The sequence below is a fragment of the Physeter macrocephalus genome, chromosome 4, assembly GCF_002837175.3.
Source record: "Physeter macrocephalus isolate SW-GA chromosome 4, ASM283717v5, whole genome shotgun sequence".
In the NCBI taxonomy this organism is placed as follows: Eukaryota; Metazoa; Chordata; class Mammalia; order Artiodactyla; family Physeteridae; genus Physeter; species Physeter macrocephalus.
Genome location: NC_041217.1, coordinates 86,094,629 through 86,118,441, shown reverse-complemented (window position 1 = coordinate 86,118,441; position 23,813 = coordinate 86,094,629). Strand labels below are relative to the sequence as shown.

General features: G+C 39.3%; 1 protein-coding gene across 1 annotated transcript; it reads left to right on the top strand.

Moving 5' to 3' along the window:
• The first annotated feature begins 14,036 nt into the window (after positions 1-14,036).
• On the top strand, positions 14,037-23,412 carry LOC102987732 (chitinase acidic). Its single transcript, XM_007101689.2, has 11 exons — positions 14,037-14,160; positions 15,351-15,380; positions 15,967-16,168; positions 17,276-17,332; positions 18,021-18,186; positions 20,547-20,671; positions 20,853-20,976; positions 21,265-21,450; positions 21,963-22,082; positions 22,170-22,311; positions 23,060-23,412. The coding sequence occupies exons 1-11, from the start codon at positions 14,130-14,132 to the stop codon at positions 23,311-23,313; spliced, it is 1,437 nt and encodes a 478-aa protein (XP_007101751.2). The 5' UTR covers positions 14,037-14,129; the 3' UTR covers positions 23,314-23,412.
• Positions 23,413-23,813: the final 401 nt, after the last annotated feature.

The following is a 23,813-nucleotide window of genomic DNA, read 5'->3' as shown; positions in this document are numbered from 1 at the left end:
TTGAGGTGCTCCTATGTTGGGTGCATATATGTTTACAATTGTTATATCTTCTTCTTGGATTGATCCCTTGATTGTTATGTAGTGTCCTTCTTTGTCTCTTATAACAGTCTTTATTGTTAAGTCTATTTTATCTGATATGAGTATTCTACTCCAGCTTTCTTTTGATTTCCATTTGCATGGAATACCTTTTTCTATCCTCTCACTTTCAGTCTGTGTGTAACCCTAGGTCTAAAGTGGGTCTCTTGTAGACAGCATGCATATGGGTCTTGTTTTTGTATCCATTCAGCAAGCCTGTGTCTTTTGGTTGGAGCATTTAACCCATTCACGTTTAAGATAATTATCGATATGTATGTTCCTATGACCATTTTCTTAATTGTTTTGGGTTTGTTTTCGTAGGTCCTTTTTTTCTCTGTGTTTCCCACTTAGAGATGTTCCTTTGGCATTTGTTGTAGAGTTGGTTTGGTGCTGCTGAATTCTCTTAGCCTTTGCTTGTCTGTAAAGCTTTTGATTTCTCCATCGAATCTGAATGAGATCCTTGCTGGGTAGAGTAATCTTGGTTATAGGTTCTTCCCTTTCATGACTTTAAGTATATCATGCCACTCCCTTCTGGATTGTAGAGTTTCTGCTGAGAAATCAGCTCTTAACCTTATGGGAGTTCTCTTGTATGTTATTTGTCGTTTTTCCCTTGCTGTTTTCAATAGTTTTTCATTGTCTTTAATTTTTACCAATTTGATTACTATGTGTCTTGGCGTGTTTCTCCTTGGGTTTATCCTGTATCAGACTCTCAGTACTTCCTGGACTTGGATGGCTATTTCCTTTTCCACGTTAGGGAAGTTTTCGACTATAATCTCTTCAAATATTTTCTCAGGTCTTTCTCTCTCTCTTCTCCTTCTGGGAGCCCTATAATGTGAATGTTGTTGTGTTTAATGTTGTCCCAGAAGTCTCTTAGGCGGTCTTCATTTCTTTTCATTCTTTTTATTTCTCTGTTTCGTTAACAGTGAATTCCACCATTCTGTCTTCCAGGTCACTTATCTGTTCTTCTGCCTCAGTTATTCTGCTATTGATTCCTTCTAGTGTAGTTTTTATTTCAGTTATTGTATTGTTAATCTCTGTTTGTTTGTTCTTTATTTCTTCTAGGTCTTTGTTAAACATTTCTTGCATCTTTTAGATCTTTGCCTCCATTCTTTTTCCGAGGTCCTGGATCATCTTCACTATCATTATTCTGAATTCTTTTTCTGGAAGGTTGCCTGTCTCCACTTAATTTAATTGTTTTTCTGGGGTTTTATCTTGTTCCTTCATCTGGCACATAGCCCTCTGCCTTTTCATATTGTCTATCTTTCTGTTAATGTGGTTTTTGTTCCAGAGTCTGCAGGACTGTAGTTCTTCTTGCTTCTGCTGTTTCCAGGTATTTTTTGATTTCCTCTCTGATATTTTCAGTGATCTCTTGGTTATTTAGTAGCATATTGTTTAGCCTCCATGTGTTTGTATTTTTTACAGTTTTTTTTCCTGTAATTGATTTCTAATCTCACAGCATTATTGTTGGAAAGATGTTTGATATGATTTCAATTTTCTTAAATTTACCAAGTCCTGATTTGTGACCCAAGATGTGATCTATCCTGGAGAATGTTCCATGAGCACTGTATCAGACTCTCAGTACTTCCTGGACTTGGATGGCTATTTCCTTTTCCACGTTAGGGAAGTTTTCGACTATAATCTCTTCAAATATTTTGAAGATATTGTACTCTGCCACTTTTGGGTGGAATATCCTATGAATATCAATTAAGTCTATTTGGTCTATTGTGTCATTTAAAACTTTGCTTCCTTATTTATTTTCTGTCTGGATGATCTGTCAATTGGTGTAAGTGGGTTGTTAATGTCCCCCATTATTTTTGTGTTACTGTTGATGTCCCCTTTTATGGCTATTAACATTTGCCTTATGTACTGAGGTGCTTCTATGTTGGGTGCATAAATAATTACAATTGTTATATCTTCTTCTTGGAATGATCCATTGATCACAATGTAGTGTCCTTCCTTGTCTCTTGTAATAGTCTATTTTAAATTGTATCTTGTCTGATATGAGTATTGCTACTCCAGCTTTCTTCTGATTCCCATTTTTATGAAATATCTTTTCCCATCCTCTCATTTTCAGTCTGTATGTGGTCCTAGGTCTGAAGTGGGTCCCTTGTAGACAGCATATATACAGGTCTTGTTTTTGTATCCATTCAACTAGTCTGTGTCTTTTGGTTGGAGCACTTAATCCATCTGAATGAGATCCTTGCTGGCGAGAGCAATCTTGGTTGTAGGTCTTTCTCTTTCATCACTTTAAGTACATCCTGCCACTCCCTTCTGGCCTGCAGAGTTTCCACTGAAAAATCAGCTGATAACCTTATGGGGATTCCTTTGTATGTTATAATTTTTTTTTCTCTTGTTGCTTTTAATATTTTTTCTTTGAATTCAATTTTTGTTAGTTTAATATGTGTCTCAATGTGTTTCTTCTGGGTTTATCCTGTATAAGATTCTCTGCACTTCCTGGACTTGATTGATAATTCCTTTCCCATGTTAGGGAAGTTTTCAACTATAACCTCTTCAAATATTTTCTCAGGCCCTTTCCCTTTCTCTTCTTCTTCTGTGACCCCTATAATTCGAACATTGGTGCATTTAGTGTTGTCCCAGAGGAATCTGTGACTGTACTCATTTCTTTTCATTCTTTTTTTCTTTATTTTGCTCCTCAGCAGTTATTTCCATTATTCTATATTCCATGTCACTTATCTGTTCTTCTGCCTCAGTTATTCTGTTATTGGTTTCTTCTAGTGTATTTTTCATTTCAGTTATCATGTAGTTATCTCTGTTTGTTTGTTTTTTAGTTCTTCTATGTCCTTGTTAAACATTTCTTGTATCTTCTTGATACATGCCTCCATTCTATTTCTGAGATCCTGGATCATCTTTACTATCATTACTCTGAGTTCTTTTTCAGGTACATTGCCTATTTCCTCTTCATTTATTTGGTCTTGTGGGATTTTACCTTGCTCCTTCATCTGTAATATATTTCTCTGTCATCTCATTTTGTCTAACCTACTGTGTTTATTGTCTCCTTTCTGAAGACTACAGGGTAGTAGTTCCTCTTGCTTCTGTTGTCTGTCCTCTGGTGAATGAGTTTAGTCCAGGGGTTTGTGTAGGCTTCCTGGTGGTAGGGACTGGTGTCTGCACTCTGGTGGATGGAGCTGAGTCCTTTCCCTCTGAAGGGTGGGGTCGCATCAAGTGGTGTGTTTTGGTGTGTCTGTGAGCTTAGTATGACTTTAGGCAGCCTGTCTGCTGATGGGTGGCACTGTGTTCCTGGCTTGCTGATTGTTTGTCATGAGGTGTCCAACACTGGAACCCACAGGCATCTGTGTGGGGTCAAGTCTTTGTGTTGATTTGGATACCTCCGGGAGTGCACACACCAATTAATATTCTCTGGGCCTGGGAATTCTCTGGTGGTACAGTGTCCTGGACTCGGTGCTCCCATTCCAGAGGCCCAGGCCCGACCCCTGGCTGAGGAACCAAAAGCTCACAAGCCACGCAGTGCAGCCAGAGAAAAAAGAAAGAAAAGAAGCGAAAAGTAAAGAAACAGATAAACAAAACCCAAAAGAAATAGCAAAAACAACAGCAAACAGTAGCAACAACAGCACAACACATACATAACACAAAAAAAAAGGAAAAAAAAGAGAACAGAAAACAAAAGAATTAAAAAATGAGAACTGTCAATAAGGACTAAACTTACAAAAATAAAAAACGAAAAATAAAAACAGAAAGCAAACAAACAACAAAAGTGAAGAAAACATAAAATATACACATAAAAACAATCGAAAAATAAAGAAAAAGTAGAATAAAAAACAAAGAACAAAAACAAGAAAAAACACAAAACAAAAATATAAAGTAAAAACAGAAAAATAAAAAATATATATTAAAAAATAGAAAAAATAAAAAAGATAGAAGATAAAAAATGATAAAAGGAACAAAACCAACAACTGAACAAAATGAAACAAACAAGAAAGGAATAATAGTAATATGAATATTTTCCTAGGGACTTCTCTGTCAGTGTCCTTGTTACCACGGCGAGCCATAGCCAATCTCTGCTTCCCCAGGAGGCCTTCCCACAGCTCTACATAGGTCTCTGGACCTGCTGTGGGCACTGTGGGGCCAGCTCAGACTCTGACCTGGTCCGACTCCCACATGTACTTGTCCCCAAAGTCCACTGCTGCAAAGGCTAGATGGTCTCAAATGTGAGAACACTTGTTGTCTATTCAGGTATTCCACAGACACAGGATTTACTAAGCTGATCACAGGGATTTAGTCTGTGGCTTGTGCAGCTGAATGGAAAGATTTCTGTTCTTCTTCCTTAGTTGCACTGCCCCTGGGACTCACCTTTGGCTTTGACCCCACCTCTGCATGCGTGCCACCCTCAGATGTTTGTTCCTTGCCCAGGCAAGAGTGATCAAAATCAATAGCTGCTTGGGGCACATTTACTCATTCAGGCTGGGAAAGGGTATGATGGCCACAATTGGGGTGTGTGTGTGAGTTGCGTGTGGCGGTGGGGACCAGCAGGCATTTGCAACAGACTGTGGTGTGCTCACTCTGGTGGGATTCCCTCCCAGTTCCTGCAGAGGCAGGAGCTGGCATGTGGGAGTGATGGAGGCCCCTCACCCTCATGTACCTCTCAACTATAATGCCTTGCTTTCCGGCAGACCACGCTTCCTCTAGGGGCATTCCTGGCCATGCATTCCCTCACTCCTGTCCCCTCTGCTGTATCTGCACAGCCAACAGTGCTCCTCTTCCAGGATCCATTCTCTCAACCCCATGCTTTAGCACTAAGCCCCTGCTGGTGTTGGCGGACTCTTGTTCCAGCAATATCATCTTTTAATAGTAGAGCTAAAGTCATATTTGAATTAATGTGATGTCAATCACCAATACTACAGCTTTTCTAGTACTGGATTCTTTAATTCTTTGTTTTTGTTTGCCAAGAGGGCTTACAGTTGTTGTCTTCCATTTCCTTGCATGTATGAGAAAGACTGACTGTTGCCTTTATAGTCAATCAATAGCTTGTTGAACATTAAAGTCTTGGCTCACTTTTTTTCCTCAAAATATTGTAAATTTTACTTCTTTTTTTTTCCTCTGGCATTGCATATTGAGCTAGTTCTTTGCCTATGGCTTTTTCATTTACTTTTTATTATTGTTGTTGACTGGATTTGCAGTTGAATAGTTTTTTCAAGTAGTGCCGTGGCTGCTAGAGTCCTTGAGTTCATTCATATTTGAGAACATCTGCACATTTCCTTTATACTTAAAAACTTCCTTGGCAGAGTACAATATGACAGGCTAATACTTTCTTTTCCTCAAAACTTTATAGATGTAGATAAAACTTTTAACACCATTTCAAATTCTCTCTGCTTTACTGTTTAACTTCAGCCACTGGGGCAGCAATCAGTTCTTCATAAGCTTCAGTCACCTTCATGGAGTTGTAGACCTGTGTGTTGCACTTCCTGCTTCCCACCCTGGAGCTTCTCAGGTACAGGCTTCCATTGAAGCATGGACAACCTAGACTTCAGAGGAGTTAATGTCATCCCTGGGGGTCAGGGGAACATGTTGTCTCCACCTTTCTTCCTTGGATGCTCTAAAAACATATTCCAGAACTTATGGTTACCAGGGGAGAAGGGTGGTGGAAAGGGATAGATTGGGAGTTTGGGATTGACATGTGTGTACCGCTATACTTAAAATAGATAACCTACAAGGACCTACTATTAAAAAAATAATTAATTAAAAAAACTCACACATTCCATAGGAGTTCTAAGGCAGTCCCAAGGAATTGAGCATCCAGCTGCCCCTAGCAGTAGCCAACTTGATAACATACTTTTGTATTGGCCCTCCTTCTTCCTGTTTCATTCCTTCATCTTTTACTCCTGCTCCCTGAGTCCATTTCCAAATAATTTACTCTCACGTGAGCTGCTTCTGGATAAACTTAGCCTTAGATATGCATTGCTCCATTGTTTTATGGCATTGAATATAGTTATGGGGATGTTTGAAGCCAATGGGTACTCACTGAGCCTTTATCTACTCATATCTTTTAAATTGTTTAATACCTATTTCCTTCCATTGCCTGAAGAGTTAATTATTTATTCTTGAAGTTCAATAACTTAACTAGGGTACACTTTGGTTATGATGGTTCTTTATCATTTTCTCCTGGAAGACAGTTGAGAGGTAAAGGTTAACGTAACTGATGCCCTGAAGCCAGGCTGGTTTCCTGGAGAGAAATTTGGCTTGCTGCCTCTGAAAACCAGCTGTAGCCTAGAATTTAATGAAATCTATCCTGGCAAAGGGTTGATATGGTAGATCATGACCTCAGCCAAGTTTCCATTAAGTAACAGTGCTGTAATCCCAAGGGTTATATCACACCAGGGGAAGGTCAAGTGATCTCCCAATCAATGAATGCTGACATAGTGGGTAGAGCTGAAAGCCAAGGTTCTGCAACACCATACTGCTATTAGATCCTATACCCTAATCTCACTAGGAAGACTTTGGTCTTTAAAAATTAAGAAGCTTAAAAACCCCAACATCCAAGGCCCAGGGTCTCTTTCTTATATATGCACTCTACTAGATTATTGTGTGCTGCCTGAGAACAAGATGGTCACAGGAGGATCATTAACCTGCTATTGTTTAATCTCTGGGTTTTCTTCCAATAAAAAACAGTTCCAGAAAGCCTAGTTTGTGTGCTGCTTGATCAATCACCCTTAATTGCTTGACAATTGGTGTAGGAAGCTGGGTATCTGACTTGGGGTATCCATCATGGCCTTCTAGAAGTGAACCAATGGACTTGGGATTAGAAAAACCTGCCTGGAGTATCGTGACCCATTACCTTCAAAGATTGTTGTGGCAGTCACGAAGTCTAGTCTCCCAAATTCCCAAGGATCCAGGAAAAGAGACTGGGTGTTAAGATCACCCAGCCTAATATTCGATGGTTGTTATTAATGATCTTGGAGGAAGTTGCTCAAAAGAGGACTGAAGGAAGCCTAAATTAGCATCTCTGATGAAATAGCAACTTGAAAAATCTGATTGGTTAAATGTGAAGTGATTTCTTATATGGCCATATGCAAGTAGCATCAAACAAATAGGCCACTCCTCTGACTCTCTTCCTGTGACTGGTAAGGTCAATTCAAAATGGCATGGGGAGTTAGCATACTAGGGTGTTAAACGCCCCAATTAAATGGGGGCAAAGGAGGGGACAGAATTGCAGTATGTGACTTATGTGATTAGTTACCCACAGCAGTTGAAGAAGATAATCACAAGTAGGGCTGACTAAACCAACAGAACTTCTGGGTAGATTCCTACTGATGTTATATTTTAGAAGTCTGTGTGATTATGGTTTTTAAATAAAGGGTTCAAACATGATGAAATTGATGATGGTACCTATCCTTGATTATGGAAATAAATAGAAACTTGTTGTCAAAGGGATGGATGCAACAGGACTGATCACTTCGTGAGTAAAGTGGAGAGAAGAATAGGGGACAGCATATCCAGAATACAGTAGTCCCTACTTATCTGCGGTTTCTCTTTCTATGGTTTAATTTACCTGTGGTCAAGCATGGTCTAAAACTATTACATTAAATGGGAAATTCCAGAAATAAACAATTTATAAGTTTTAAAGTGTGCATCATTCAGAGTATGAACTCTTGTGCCATTCCTCTTTGCCCTGCTCAGGATCTCCAACCATCGACACTGTCTTCTCCTGACATCAATCATGGACATTGCCATGGCTTGGGATTCAGGATCACCCCAAGCAGATGATCCTCCTTCTGACACATTATCAGAAGGTCAAGAGTAGCCTAATGCTATATCATTCACCTGACTTTAGCTTATCATGTAGGCATTTTGTCATCTCACACCATCACAAGAAGTGTGAGTACAATACAATAAGATATTTTGAAAGAGAGACCACATTTGCATAACTTTTATTACAGTGTATTTTTATAATTTTTCTATTTTATTATTAATGTTGTTCATCTCATTGTGCCTAATTTATAAATTAAACTTTATCATAGGTATGTAAATATAAGAAAAAGACATAGTATATATAGGATTTTGTACTATCCACAGTTTCAGGCATCCTCTGGGGGTCTGGGAATGTATCCCCTGTGGATAAGGGAGGGTTACTGGACATGATAGTGAGGGATTCAAAATAATACCCCATTTCTATAACATTGGTTGTGAAATGGTTGATCAAATGAGGGTAACACTGGGGCACTGTCATAGTCAACAATTCCCTGGCACCTCCTGACTTGGTGAGTTGGAGGCTTTTGTTTTCTAATTGGAGTTATTAGGCACATTATCAAGCATTAAAGGGATAGTTCTATTATTGCAATGTCTGCTATGGGCAGAATTGTGTCCCCAAAATTCATATATTGAAGCTCTGAGCCCCATGTGACTGTATTGGAGATAGGACCTTTAGGAAGATAATTAAAGTTAAATGAGGTCACGAGGGTGGAGCTCTAATCCAATAGAAACGGTGTTCTTATAAAAGAGGAAGAGACACCAGAGATGTCTCTTTCTCTCCACCATTCAAGGAATCAACCAGAAGGTGGCTGTCTGCAAGCAAGGAAGGAACTGTCACCAGAAACTGAACCCTGTTGGAAACTTGATCTTGGACTTTCCAGCTTCCAGAACTGTGAGAAAATAAATTTCTGCTGCTTAAGTCACCCAGTCTACGGTATTTTATTATAGCAGCCCAAGCAAACTAAGACAATGTCTAAACCTAATCTGATGGCTACTTCATGTCTCTTGTTACCCACAGAGGATAGAGTCAAGGGAATGTGGAGAAGTCAGCCTGAAGACAAATTGCTTAAGCCTGCTGTTTACTTCCAAATGGTAGGCTAACTGGATTGCTTGCCCAATTCTATAAATGTCCTGAATAGAACCATCCCAGAAACAGTCCATCTGCTCTCAGCCCTCTGTTAGGAACCCAGGAATCTGAGGACAGGAAGATTTCTGGAGCTGAACAACTGTAATTTGGGGACCCAATCCAGGTTTCCCTTCCCATACCATTCTCTTTTTATTTCCCCAACATTGACTCTAGGCAACTGTAAAATCAGGACTGCACTCTGTGATAAAGGATGGGTGGAGACTAACCTGGGTCACTGCTATCTCTACCTGGATGTTGAGGGTCTACCCAACTGCAACTGCACCTTTACCCTGTTCTGGGTCCAAAATTTTACTGTGACACTGAGTAGCCATTATTACATTGGTGCTGATACAAATGAAATCCTCCAACTATTGCATGACCCATGGGAATGGGAAAGTGTTGATGCAGGATCCCCACCTAGGTGATGGCCCCAGGTATGGGTAAAATACCATAAGTATTTATGGAAAAAGAAAAAATGCTTTTCTAGGTAGGAAGGAAATATCTGAAACCATGGCAGCTGGATGGTGATGCATTCTCACTGTCTTTCATTAGATCCTCCCAGGAGAATTATCACTTAGGTTGCCCCAAGTTTTTGATATAACTCTCAAAAGTAGTGGACTCCTCTGCTAATAATTATGATACTAAATCTACCATCTATAGAATAAGATGCAGTCAGGGAGAGCCAGTGGCCATTCTAGTGTCTCCTAATGTCACCATCCTTCTAGAATATTCTACTGAGTTACACCACCCAGTATCTGCCAATGTAACTGTCAGGGAAGGATCCTGGATCCCCAGGCCTAGTCGTCCATGCAGGAGAAATTTTCTTCCTTCTGGGATAGTATTAGTTCCCTGATCATCGGAGCTGACTTGGGACCAATTTTGTAGTCATTAGTCAGTTGTTTCTTGACCTTTGTACGGCATCTCCCAATGATGGACTTATTCAACTCCATATAATGTTTATGCCCATCAGTAAGGAAAACAGCTGACTGGTTGACTCTGAATATACATGACAGTCTCTGTTCTACGTAGTGTGCCCTTCAGGGGCTCTTCCTTGTGAATGAACATCTTCCTCGATTGGCCTCAGGTAAATGAGACTGGTACCCTTCAGAAGATTCACACAGTCGTTCTTAGCTTTCCAGGACTCTGTGACCATTTTTGTCCTGGATGCAAAGAAGTCAGCTTTCTGTGGGGTAGAAGTCATAGCGTGCCTCAACTTCACTTGTAGTCTCATCTTTGGATGATAAAAGGCAGAAGAGTTAACTTAATGTGCTATATGGCAATAGTAATTCTAGAAAATATTAATAAGATGGAACAATGGTCCAAGAGATGAGACAAAATTAAATAGATAATCATAAGTTCCTGTATTTCATTTAAATTAAATTTAAATCATTACACATTACACATTTGTTGATTGATCCTTGAAAAGCCAAGAACTGTGCTAGTCACTAGAGATGTAGAGATGAATAAAATAATACCTGCCTCCAGGAGCTTACCTATTAGCAGCAGACATAGACTATAAACAAATGACACAAAACACAATGCTGTGTGTAATAAAATTTTGCATAGGGTTATAAAAAGTCAATTTCCCAAGTACACATGAGTAAGATTTGACTTGAGTCCATTTCATCTGAAAGGTTCCATATGAAGCAAAAATGTGATAAAGTTGCTGCAAGAGATAATACAGTCTTAGGACGCATTAGTAGAAATATTGAATTCAGCAAAATAAATAAACAAACAACAAATTTAAAAATATATAACACTGGACTAGGAGTCAGAAGCTCTGAGCTTGGGTTCTGGCTACATATTTTACTGTGTAACTTCAGCAAAGTCTCATTCTCAGTTTCCTCCTCTGTTTATAGGAACAATAAAGAAACAATAAAGTCTAATTTGCCTCCTTAATTGCTGTTGATAGTGCAAACTGATACAACTACTTTGGAAAGAAACATTCAGCTAAATAGCAAATTTTAAGATGCATATGCTGTTTCACACAGCATATGTGTACCAACTTTGTGTTGGTAATGTGTAACCCCTAGGTACAAACACAAGAAATTTGCAAATGCATACCAAGAGACAGTACAGGAATGCTTATAGCAGCATGTAGGGGGAAAACTGGAAACAAACCACATGTTGTTCTATACAGAAAGGATAAGTGAATCGCAGCATGTTCATATAATGAATACCATAGAGCTGTGAAAATAAGTGAATAGCTTCTACTTGTAACAACTTGGATGAATCTCAAAAACTTTATGCTAAGCTAACAAGCAAGAAATAGAAGAATACATATGGTATTATTTCACTTATATGAAGTCAAAATTAATGAATATATTAAAACTAAATAATAAACTACTTGTAATAAATTATTCTGAAACTAATTAATATATTATTTAGGGATACACATGTATATGTGATAAAATTAAAAATGAAGCAAGGAAATGGTTGGCACAAAATTCAGAATAGTTGCTTACTCCAGGGTAGTGAAAAGCATCTAACTGGGGAAGAAAATATAGGATAATATTCAAAGATATTATCTTACTCAAACTGGGTGATGGGACAGGGGTTTCATTTTAATACTTTTCTTTAAAATGTATATCTAAACTTATACATATGGTACATGGTACCATAAAATTGAGAGAGACTAAATAATACAGGCTTACTGGAAAAAAAAAAAAAGAGCAATATGGAAAGATACACAATGCCAACACTTTTAAACCTTTATTATTCTACAAATCTTACGATGCTGGTAATTCTTTCCAGCACTCAAGTGCTCAGATGGAAGGCAAGTTTGACAGGGACTCAGTTGGAGCTACTAAGGAGCTATTAAGAAGGGACATTTTACCTGCAGGTCTTTTGTACAGGACCAGGAGAGCCAAATTCAATAGAAAATATCTTACTAAATTTAAACAACATCTAGACCTTTTAGTGCCAAATAGATAAATCTGGGACTACTGGCCTTGCTGCTTGTTTTTGCATATTTTTGACTTACACTTGATTTGACACAATTCTGACTCTGTCCCAACCATATTCTCCTAGGTACCTCATGGAAATGTCTTTCCTAGTTCAATCTGTGCCACCAACTAGCCCACTTCATTTAATATAAGGAAGTAATGCAGTGTAAATATTAGGAGATTTCCATTCTGGATGCTCCTGCTCTTGACACTGAATCCCAGACCTGGTACTTAAGATTTGTTTGACAATTTTCTCATCTACAAAGTTGAGGTGACAGTAATAATTCTTTTTTTTTTTTTTTTTTTTTTTTGCGGTACGCGGGCCTCTCACTGCTGTGGCCTCTCCCGTTGTGGAGCACAGGCTCAGCGGCCATGGCTCACAGGCCCAGCCGCTCCGCGGCATGTGGGATCCTCCCAGACTGGGGTACGAACCCGTGTCCCCTGCATTGGCAGGCAGATTCTCAACCACTGCACCACCAGGGAAGCCCAGTAATAATTCTTTTTATAGGCCCTAATAAAATAAGGCAGTAGAGCTCTCTGACGAATATTCATTGTTTTTCAGTCACTCAGTATTCACTCTCCATTCTTTTAGAATTTCCTTTTATGGCCAATTCGGATGGAAATTTAAACGCAAGTGCCCTGTCCTTTCTTTAAGTGAGGGACTGGTTCAAGCTCAAAGCTACACAATCACACTATTTCTCACAAGACTTTGATTCTTGTATGGACTGATGCATGGATAAAAAGTAAAATTGGAGCTTATTTATCCTAAGCCCTCCTCCCACTTTGCTCCCCCAAGAAATGTGATTTCTGTCGTAATCAGAAGCAGGTCCTATATTCTTATCTTTGATTCTGTGAGCTTCCTCATATTCTCCCAATATACTGATTTGTGCTGTTAGAGTTGGTTTTAATCACTTAGAAAAAATTAATCCTTCGTAATATAGACACCAAGAACAATCTCTGGCATATAGGTGCTTGTAGTGTTGATATTATTATTTGTATAACTGAAAATCTCCCTGACAGCACTTCTACAAGACTTTCTCTCTGGTCCTATGAGTGGGAACCAAACACCCAGGACCTAATTATCATTGGGTAAATGGACACAATTTAGTTTCTAAATGAGGCAAAATAAAAAATTAGTCTATATTTACAATAAGTCTGCTAAGGTGTCAGCAACCCATGATGTGCACCCATATGTCTACCAACTGCTTTCCAGTTACTGTCACAAGACAGTACCATATAAGCAAGAATAGACAATATGTACTAAAGGACATAAGTATTTCAGAGGAAGGAGAGATCATTGAACTTCAAGGAGAGGATCTGAGCTGGACTTTGAAGAACTGTAATACTGGGGTAGAAGATATTACAGGCAAAGGGTGGAGAGATAGTGTGAGCAAAGGCATGAAAGACATGTTTGGGGACAATGAATAGACCATTTGGGCTGAAGCAGAATTTTTTTATAGGACAATAGTAGTGGATAATGTTTGGAATGGTGGGTTGGAATTAACTTTAAACAAAAATTCTATAAATGGTCAAGTTGCAAATATTTCTATTAAAAGAAACTCTTCAATATCATCTGCATCATCTTTATCCACCAGCAGCACAAAATATTTTTAAACGTCTTCTGGATGTAATTTGGAACTATGGATTAGAGAGTTCTCATTGACCTTCAGAGGGTACATTTTGGGAACCATACGTTCCTAGATAAAATTATCATATAATCATGACTAAGGTCATTCCAAAGAACAGGTATGGATAGAATGTTCATAAAACAGCACCTGAAGATGAAAGTCCTTAGGCACTGATTATACAAATCATATATGAATAACTCCATGAAAGAAAAGTTTTAAGAACAGCTAATACCTTCCAAGGGTTTTTATTGTTTATTTTCCAATAAAGACGTGCTTTGATGCCAGGCACGAAATGTCCACCTCATGAAAACCACAATGTTTAAACAGATGTTTATCAGCCCTGAGAACTGCCAAAAAAGCTAATAAGCCAGTGCTTTTCGTGGTGATCGTCTCTACCACCTTGTTAGGAGCCATGACCTTTTGTCCTTATTGAGCAGAGAAGGTGGTGGTGAGGGGAGTGCAGGTTGGAGGTACACAAAGTGGTGTTTGTAGGGGAGGAGATCTGTTGACTTACTGATTAACTATATACACATCTGGGTTAAATGCTATCCACTTGGAAGATATCCTTTGTGATAACCTGGTACTCAGATGGTATAAAAAGAAAATCCAGGCTCTGCTAGAACAGTGCCAATGGCAACCATGGCAAAGCTTATTCTCACAGGTGAGTCTGTAATTGGAGATAGAGCCTTGTTCTTACCTGATTTCTTTTTCTCTCTGCATCCGACAGGAATGAAATAGTCTTCACACACACCTCTATGCTTTTCTATTGTTCTTTCATCATTTCAAATTTCCAAGAGAATCCAGACATACACAAATAAGTCTACTTCTGATTCTCTTAATCTCAATTGACTCTGGCAGCATTTCTACCTTAGTTGATGCCACAAGCATGGTCCTAAAAGAAAGGCTAGTTTTCTTCCAATGCTTGTCTTACACTCCCATTCCTTGTTGGGTTGTTCCCATTTCTCTATTCATCTTCCTGCACCACCTCATTTTAATTGATATTATTTTAATTTACATGTTTGTGTTTTTGGTCTATCTTTTTCAGAGATGAAAATCAGTGGGAACTGAGACAGAGTTATGCAAGTTATCTTTGTTCTACTGTTTTCAGATTTCTCTTTAATCCCTTACTGTCTTACTGAGTTGCTGATGTACTATAAAAATATCAGCTAGAATTCAATCATTTAAAGGGGTTGATTCAGTACATTGTTTAGAGCCAATTTGTATCCATAGCTTATTAGTTGCTCTAGAGCTGAGATTTACAAACTTTTTATAGCTTCAGAACCTTTTCCAAATGAAACCTCTAGCTCAATTTATAAAGCAATCAGGTCAAAAGTGTCCTGGTAGAAGCCAGGGAACAGCATCTGGAGTCCTGTCTAACAGTTTCTAGTTCTCTTCTACTGTAAGGGCTCTTAAAGTTGGTATAAAAAAACTCAAAGGCCCCAAGAGATACTGAATTCACTGATTTAGAGGATGCTTTGTGTGTGAAGCTGTATTCATCCCAGTTAAGGGTGGTGAAGCATGGATGGGTGTAGTCATTGAGTAGAGTAAATTTTGGGTAGTTTTAGTACATAAATCTCCCATAGGTAGTAGACCTCCAACTCTGCCTTCCGTAACATTTGTTACTGACATGGAAGATGGAAGAAGAGAGAGCCATGCTCATTTTTGACTAAGAGAAGGGAAGTACAGATGTATTGGTGCCTTCACTGAAAAGCCTACTCTTTGGCATAACCCCTAAGTGCCACTTGGGCTATAAAAACCTATGACAAATAGGATGGTACCCAAGGCCTCAGAATTATATTCTACAATATATAGACAATTGGTTCAGAATACATGTGTTTTCTTTCTCTCTAGGTCTGGCCCTTCTGCTGAATGCTCAGCTAGGTAAATCATGGACTCTGTATTGTATCCTTGACATAATCTTTACCTACAATAAACCTAAAATCTTTATACATTATTCATAATTCAATTATCTGCTTAATGTATTAAATGTGATTTTTTTCATATTCTAATATTACTTTTTAAAATGGATGTCAAGAGATAGATAAACTATACTAGGAAAGAAAGCTACTGTCTTCTTTACAGACAGATGGATTTGATGTTGGGAGAACCTGTTATTTTTGTATTGGCTGCCACTGTTATTCTCTTCAGCATGACCACCTGAGAGTTGTAAGTTGGTATTCACTGGGCTTCATAGGACTACTGGGCATTTTTTTTTCAGTGGTTCCTAGGCTTCACCAAGATCCCAAAGTGAATCTGTCAAAGTTAAAAATAACCAACTTGAGAGTCAGTGACTAGTTCCCAAGTTAGAAGCTTTGAATTCATTTGCAAGATTGTTCCTATTAACCACCCTTACACAAAGATCAGGTATCTGAGGCAAAGGGAGGGAAACAGAAGCAGGGCTAAAACTTACAGCACATTTCAGTGGCACCTAAGTCAGGCCATTTTTCCTACTTCTTACTACTCTCAGGTTCTGCCTACCAGCTGATATGCTACTTCACCAACTGGTCCCAGTACCGGCCAGGCCTGGGAAGTTTCAAGCCTGACAACATCGACCCCTGCCTCTGTACTCACCTGATTTATGCCTTTGCTGGGATGAGAAACAACAAGATCACCACCATTGAATGGAATGATGTGACTCTCTACCAATCTTTCAATAGCCTGAAAAATAAGTAAGAGAATGGGAAGATATCTAAGTTTGTATCTCTGCAGTTCAGGTTCAGTGAGTCTGAGGTAGGAACCAAGACTCTGTATTTCTAACAAGCTTCCCTATGATCCTGATGCTTCTGGCCCAGGAGCTACACTTTAAGTATTGAGGATATAGATAACGTAGCATGTTGCCTGCTCTAGCTAGTACTAAAAAATAGTTCTGTATCTTCCTTTCACTGTAATTATCTTTTTTATGACTCAAGAAACTGCAAACCATCTTAGCTACTTGCATCAGAGAACAGGAGGCAGAGGATACCGAAGATTAGACATAACAGAGCCCAAGAAATCAGAAGAGTTTGCTGTATTTTAACAGAGTTCTGTTCTGTGTAAAAATGAAACAAAACAAACAAAAACCCTGGTATCTTTTAATTTCTAATTTGTTCAGTTAGTTACATCCAGGAGAAGTAAGGCTACAGGCCATTGCTATCTTCAGTAGTGGCAGTATCTTGAATGCAGCCACTAGAATTTGAGTTATGACACCTAAGAAGAAATAAACCTCTTCAGAGTGGTATTTTTCAAAGTGTGATCCATTGACCATGCATCAAAATCACATGAGTCACTTGATAAAAATCTCAATCCCTAATCCAACTGAATCACAACCTCTGAGAAAGGGGTTAAAAACCTGGAATTTTAATGTTGTTCTCCAGCTCTGGTCCTTGTACTTCATTCTTGTATAAACTGATGTTTGAGAGCCACTATTCCAGAAAATGTGCATGATTTTAAGCCAACTGATTTATATTCATTATCATAAAGTCTGAGAAAGTAATTATGTTCAAGCAATATTTACCATTTCATCTGATAGAGTAGAATGTAAGAATTGCCAATACATTCCTATTTTTTAAAAACCCAGTCACTTAATTTAGATTTTTCTAAAGAACTCTGAGTGCATTCATAATGATAACACAAATAATTTTTATAAAGTGTTCAGTAGTGAAGGAAAATTGTTCTACAGAATATTTTATCAAGGCAACATCAAAGTTTCTGACCAGGCCCAATACTGAAGCAATGTTATTTTAAATTGAGGGACTCATGGATTTTGAAGTTTTTCTTTTCTATCTTTTGCTTTACAGGAACAGCCAGCTGAAAACTCTCCTGTCCATTGGAGGCTGGAATTTTGGAACTGCCCCGTAAGTCTTCTATGAGAGAGCCTGGTGTTCATTTGTTATGGAAAACAAGTTAGCCCAATGTGACCTAAGTCCCTTTAGATTTCACAACTTAAGACAGGATATTAAGGATATACATTAAACAAATATGCTACTTAAATAAATTACTACACCAGAATCACAGTATTAATTAGAACACCATTTATTTTGTACGTTTACATTTAGATGGATATTCTGGGACTACATTCACAGAAGCTTAGTTACTGAGATTTCAAAACAACCTCTTCTCAAAGTATTTCAGAAGTACAACCCCTGAGGAGAGTGTTATAGCACTTCTGTCTATTTACTTTCTGGGAGAAGGGAAGAGAAAGTCATGCAAATAAACAAGAAGACCTTTTTGAGGGTATACAAACATCAGGGACTATTTGGAAAGACAGCAGAGTGAGCCAAGGTAGCCAGGTGTTCAAAGCAACAGGTACAATTTGGGAGAAAGATCAGAGTTGGGTGGATAACAAAACAAAGAGAACACTGAGGTACCATGGCTGACAGAGTAGTGATTACAAAGTAAGCACAGGAGAAAGCCAGGAACATAGTTTTATCTGGGATATGGATATTGGTGAAAAGCTCTGAGGCAGAAATATAGGAGTTTGACTTTACTACAAGGTGTTGGGACTACCAAGGCCTCCACCTGCCTTCTTTGGATCTCCTTCAGTTTCACTGCCATGGTTTCCACTCCAGAGAATCGCAAGACTTTCATTTCTTCAGTCATCAAATTCCTGCGTCAGTATGGATTTGATGGGCTGGACTTAGATTGGGAGTACCCTGGCTCTCGCGGAAGCCCTTCTCAGGACAAGCATCTCTTCACTGTCCTGGTGCAGGTGAGGAGGGAGGTGGCAGTGTTTAGCCCAAGAAAATTCAAAGTTCTTTTCAAGGAGAACCTGGTGGTTCCAGAGTGAAACTAAACTGGAATTTAGAATTTTGGAAATTTTACATTGCAAAGATTCTTAGATATCATGCCTACATTCAACAGCATTTAATAATAATAATAACATTATTATGTGTGCTATGTGTCAGGCACAATTCTACAAGCAGTTTTTAAATCATAACTCATTTCATCTTCATATCTACTCTATGATATAGGTACTATAAGTACTATAATCTTTATTTTACAGATGAGGAAGTTATATATAGCGGGTTTAAGTAACTTGCCTAATATCACACAACTAATAGGTGTCATAACTACCCAAGTAGTCTGACTACAGAGCCCATTGCTTCTAACCTTTGTACTAGACTGCCTGTTATCACTGAGCACTTACACCATCCCAGACACTGCATTAAGTGTCCGGCTAAAGATAAGAATAAGACACAATCCTTGGCTTTAAGGAATACACAGTCATAGGTGGAAGCCTGAAAAATAACCAACAATTACAGTACACCTAGGTAAATGTCATGATAGAGGTATTCAGAGTGCAAAAGCAGCACAGAGAGAAGGTATCTAATTCTGCTCTGGGGTAGGATCAAGAAGAGCTTAGTCTTGAAAGTGGTGTTAACCAATTAAGTGATGATGGGATTGCACAAATGAAGACATGTAGATATGTGTGAGCAGGTATGTGAGTAATGGATTATGAGGCTGCACCAGAGACAAGAATCAGATCATGTAGGATTTGTATATTATGTTAAATAATTTAGACATTACATTCAAGGCAACTTTGAAGGATTTTCAAGTAATGGAAAGATATGGCAAAGCTCATGTTTTAGAAGGATCACTCTGGCTTTAACTACGGAGGATGAATTAGAAAAAGGTAAGGAGGCAGGGATAGAGTTAGGAGGCTATTGCAATAAATCAAGCAAGAGATGCTGAGGGTCTGAATGAAGACCCTAACAGTGAGAACAGAAAAAGGAAGTATATAAGAGATATTAGGAGGGTAGAATCAATAGGATTTGGAGACCAATTGGAAGTGGAAAAAGAGAGAACTTCCAGTTTTCTGACCTTGAGAACTAGTTTGACTGTGGTCCTGTTAACTAAGATGGTAAATACAGGAAAAAGGGTAGATTTGGAGCAAGAAAAAAGACTCATTAATTTGTCTTTGAATGTGCTGAGTGAGAGGAATCTGTAGGACCTCTTATAGTTTTGCCCAATAGACACTGGATGAATAGATATTGGATGAATGTCAAGCTGGAGTTCAGAACAAAGGACTTGATTTGACATACTGTATTGATGTCATCAGCAAAGGTAAATAATTAAGAGATCACCAAGGAAAAATGAATTGGGTGAGAAAAGCCAAGGATGACTTTTAGATTTACTCTCCCCCAAGACAGGGTTTTTTTGTATACCATCTGGTATACCAGATTGTCAGGCAGCCTCCAATAGTTTCAATATTAAGTAACTCACTGGTTGAAAAATAAACCTACTTACTTGTTGAACAGCTCTAGAGATCAAACAGAACATCTGCATTCTTAGTCAATACATGCGTCCAGTCATAATTAATAACTTCCAATTAGTGGTTCTAGCTCTGCCCACTGAAGTAACATAGAATAAAGCTGCACCTTTTGCAATATATTAGTTCAATATATGAAGACAGCTATATCTTGCCTATAATTTTTCTCCTTCCAGTTAAATAACCTAGTTCCTTTAACAAGTACCCATACAACAATTTTGAGACCCACTCTTCACTGGAACACACTCTGGTACACCCTAATAATGTAGTTATAAAAACTGAATCCAGTGCTCCGGATAAGATTAGAGTCACAAAATAACGGTGGATTAACCTCTAGCATTGATAGGGAACCTATCACCTGGCTGTTACCACTTTCCTCACTGGCCAATTCAGCATTTCATTTGATGGGATGTCAGTCCTATAAAGTAGCTCATTTACTGGACAAAGGGAAGCAAATCTCTATATTGCTAAAAGCTGGATATAGGTTACTGTAGCAAGTATAACTTCAAAGTGTAGTGATATAAGTAGAGCTCTGACTGGTCATCTGGGACTTGGGTTTTGGTCATGACCTGGATACTAACTTGCTGTGAGACTTTGGTGAAATTGTCTAACTTCTATGCATATTAGCTATAAAATGAATACTATCAATTCTGTCTACTTTATAGGGATATTGAGAAACTAAAGATGAAATATGTGAAAGCATTTTGAAAAGGAAAGCATTATACAAACATATATTTATTAATATTTAAGGAGCTGAAATCAGTTTCATAGATGCCCTACTATACTTGATTATTCTATAGGAAATGCGTGAAGCTTTTGAGCAGGAGGCCATCCAAACCAACAAGCCCAGGCTGCTGGTCACTGCTGCAGTAGCTGCTGGCATCTCCAACATCCAGTCTGGCTATGAGATTCCTCAACTGTCCCAGTGAGTGACTCACCTTATCCTCAAACTCCTATAGGTATCAGTTTTGCAAAGTAGACTTGTCCTTAGTCTGTCTTGCCACTCAGGGACTTTGTTTAAGAGGCATTGGAAGTGGTATCTTTTGTCTGCACAGGTGTGGGAAATAACAGTTGGAAATGTTTTTAAATGCTTTATCCCACCTCAGGTACCTAGACTACATCCATGTCATGACTTATGACCTCCATGGCTCCTGGGAGGGCTACACTGGAGAGAACAGCCCCCTCTACAAATACCCAACTGACACTGGCAACAATGCTTACCTCAATGTGGTGAGTACCCACACAGTTGCAGGTTCAGACCAGAGATGTTGTAAATCACACGGAGATTCAGAGACAAAACAAATATAAATTCTGCAAAAGTCTCATTTGGACAACTCTCTTCTTAAGTGGCTGATCATATTTCATTAACTATAACCTCACCAAAATGTTTCAAAAAATACCAACTAATCTATCTGTTATTAGCATTATTCAATTTTACCTGTTAGGTCAGTGGACTAGCATAACTAAGCAATGGGTCATCAGCTGGGTGGGCCTCTAGCTCACCTGCTACATTTTCAGGATTTTGCCATGAACTACTGGAAGAACAATGGGGCCCCAGCTGAGAAGCTCATCGTTGGATTCCCTGCCTATGGACACAACTACATCCTAAGCAACCCTTCCAACAATGGCATTGGTGCCCCCACTTCTGGTGCTGGTCCTGCTGGGCCCTACACTGGGCAGGCTGGGTTCCTGGCCTACTATGAGGTAGGTAGCCTGGGCTTTACAGTTGAAATTCTGTGAATTTCATGCCCTGTGCTGCACAGTAGCCTTAGGGCTAGAATCTGTGTAAAGCTTGAATGTTCATTTTGTCCACTACTTACCTACTGTAACACAGATACTACTCCAAATGCTTCAGGTGTTTAAGTAACCTATTCATTTACCTAATCCAGTATGAAGAACATTTGTAGTGTGCAATATCCCTTCAAACAACAGACTACATACTTAAGGTCATTTATATTTGCACTTAAGGGAATTAAATAACTGTATTTCCCATACTAACATGGGTTCTCAAAATCAAGTACTAAGAATAAGGATAACATCTGAGTATTTCAAAAACAATTTGATCTTATTTACTGCAAATAAAAACCCATAATTCGAAATCTGAGGAAAACCCCTATTGGAGGCATGACAGAAAAAAAAAATCAAAGAGGAAATTGTATGTTTTCTCTTTCTTGGGAGTCATACTTAAAGGATTTGAATCTCTTGACTTTTTAAAGATCTGCACCTTCCTGAAAGATGGAGCCACTCAGGCATGGGACGCCCCTCAGTACGTGCCCTACGCCTATAAGGGCAATGAATGGGTTGGCTATGACAACGTCAAGAGCTTTCATATCAAGGTAAGGTCAGCCCCTCCAATGTGCTGTGAGCTCAGCCCTGAGTCCCCCAAAATAAAATGACTCCTGGGGTCCTCTATCCTTAAACAGGCTGAGTGGCTTAAGCAGAACAACTTTGGAGGTGCCATGGTCTGGGCCATTGACCTGGATGACTTCACAGGCACATTCTGTAACCAGGGCAAGTTCCCTCTGATCAACACCTTGAAGGATGTTCTTGGCCTGAAGAGTGCAAGTGAGTGACAGCAGGGGGATGCCCATGCTCTATAAATGCTCCTTTTCCAACTCAAAAGACAGCCTAACATCTTCCCCCTTTGCCTGAGGAGTCTCTTCCCATTTTACCTCACTGTTCTTGCCTGCCTGAGAGAGAAGTGCTATATTCTTTCCTTACCCTTGAAAGTCCACATCAGGAATTTTATGTTCTTATGAGAAACCAGGTCTACTGTGTGGGTTTTCCAGGTCTACTAATTCTTAAAGGTGTGGAAAAGCCTCAAGAAATTAGGCTGACCTTCAATATCAGCATTTATTTTTCTATGAACCCCTTATTAAAGGTCTCCTTCAGTCTGCCAGGGGAGATTGAACAAAAAACCCTAAGCAGTACTGACATATTTCTAATCTATAACTCAGGGAAAGTACCAATTCCCTAAATTTTGTCCAGATTTTCTCTTACAGCTTATTTGCTTACCACTTATACCCAGATCCTAGAAAAGCATTTCGCATATACTGGGCACTCAGTAAAAATTTTAAAACATGATTTTAACATCATAAGAGAGAATTTTTAAAATTTAATACTGGGCTGGCTTGAAATTATAGCTGTTCCTAATTCCTAAGATGGAGTTATCTTGTGAGTTCCTCAGTTACAGGGACTCAGAGCGAACTGCACTCCACTTCCAGACCTCACCCCAGGTCTGCTAGTTCTTCACCCCTAGGTGAATCTGAGACCTTCTGCTAGGTCCACTAGTCTGCTCTTCATGCTGTTTCAGGTTGCACCACCTCCACTCAGTCCAGTGAGCCCACCAGGAGTGCCGGAAGTGGGAGTGGAAGTGGAAGTGGGAGTAGCAGCTCTGGAGGCAGCTCTGTGGGTAGCGGATACTGTGCCGGCAAAGCTAATGGCCTCTACCCTGTGGCAAATAACAGAAATGCCTTCCTGTACTGCTCAGATGGAATCACATACGAGCAGTATTGTCAGGCTGGGCTTGTCTTTGACACCAGCTGTCAGTGCTGCAAGCTGGCATAAACCTGACCTGTGTCTCCATTCTCTAGTGTGCTGAACAGTCTCCTTTGCTTAGCACACCTTGCTCCTACCTAGAGTTTTGCAATAAAATCCATCAGTCAATACATGAGTGTCCTTGGTTTTAAGTGATTTGGGTAGAGACCTTTCTAGATGTGAAAATACAGGTTGTGCATGGGAGTGGAGTGGCAGAAGAGAGTGTGTGAGGAAGTAATGACACCAACAAACCCACAAGCCTTCTACTGGCTTTGGTTGATCTGCATGAAGGTTGGATGCTGTCAGGAGGAAACGTCTGAATGTTTGGTGTTGGCATGGGATGAGGACATGAAAAAGATAGGTCTGCATCTTGGTGACTGTTCTCAGTAGGGAACCAAAGTGATTCTGGGAGACTCGGGGGCACAGGCCAGTTTGGCTTGCTCAAGGAACAGAAGGCCAGGTCATTCTCTCCATGTCTGCTGAGGTCCCAGAGCTGGTCCAGCTCCCCTGAATTGGCAGCATTGGGAAGG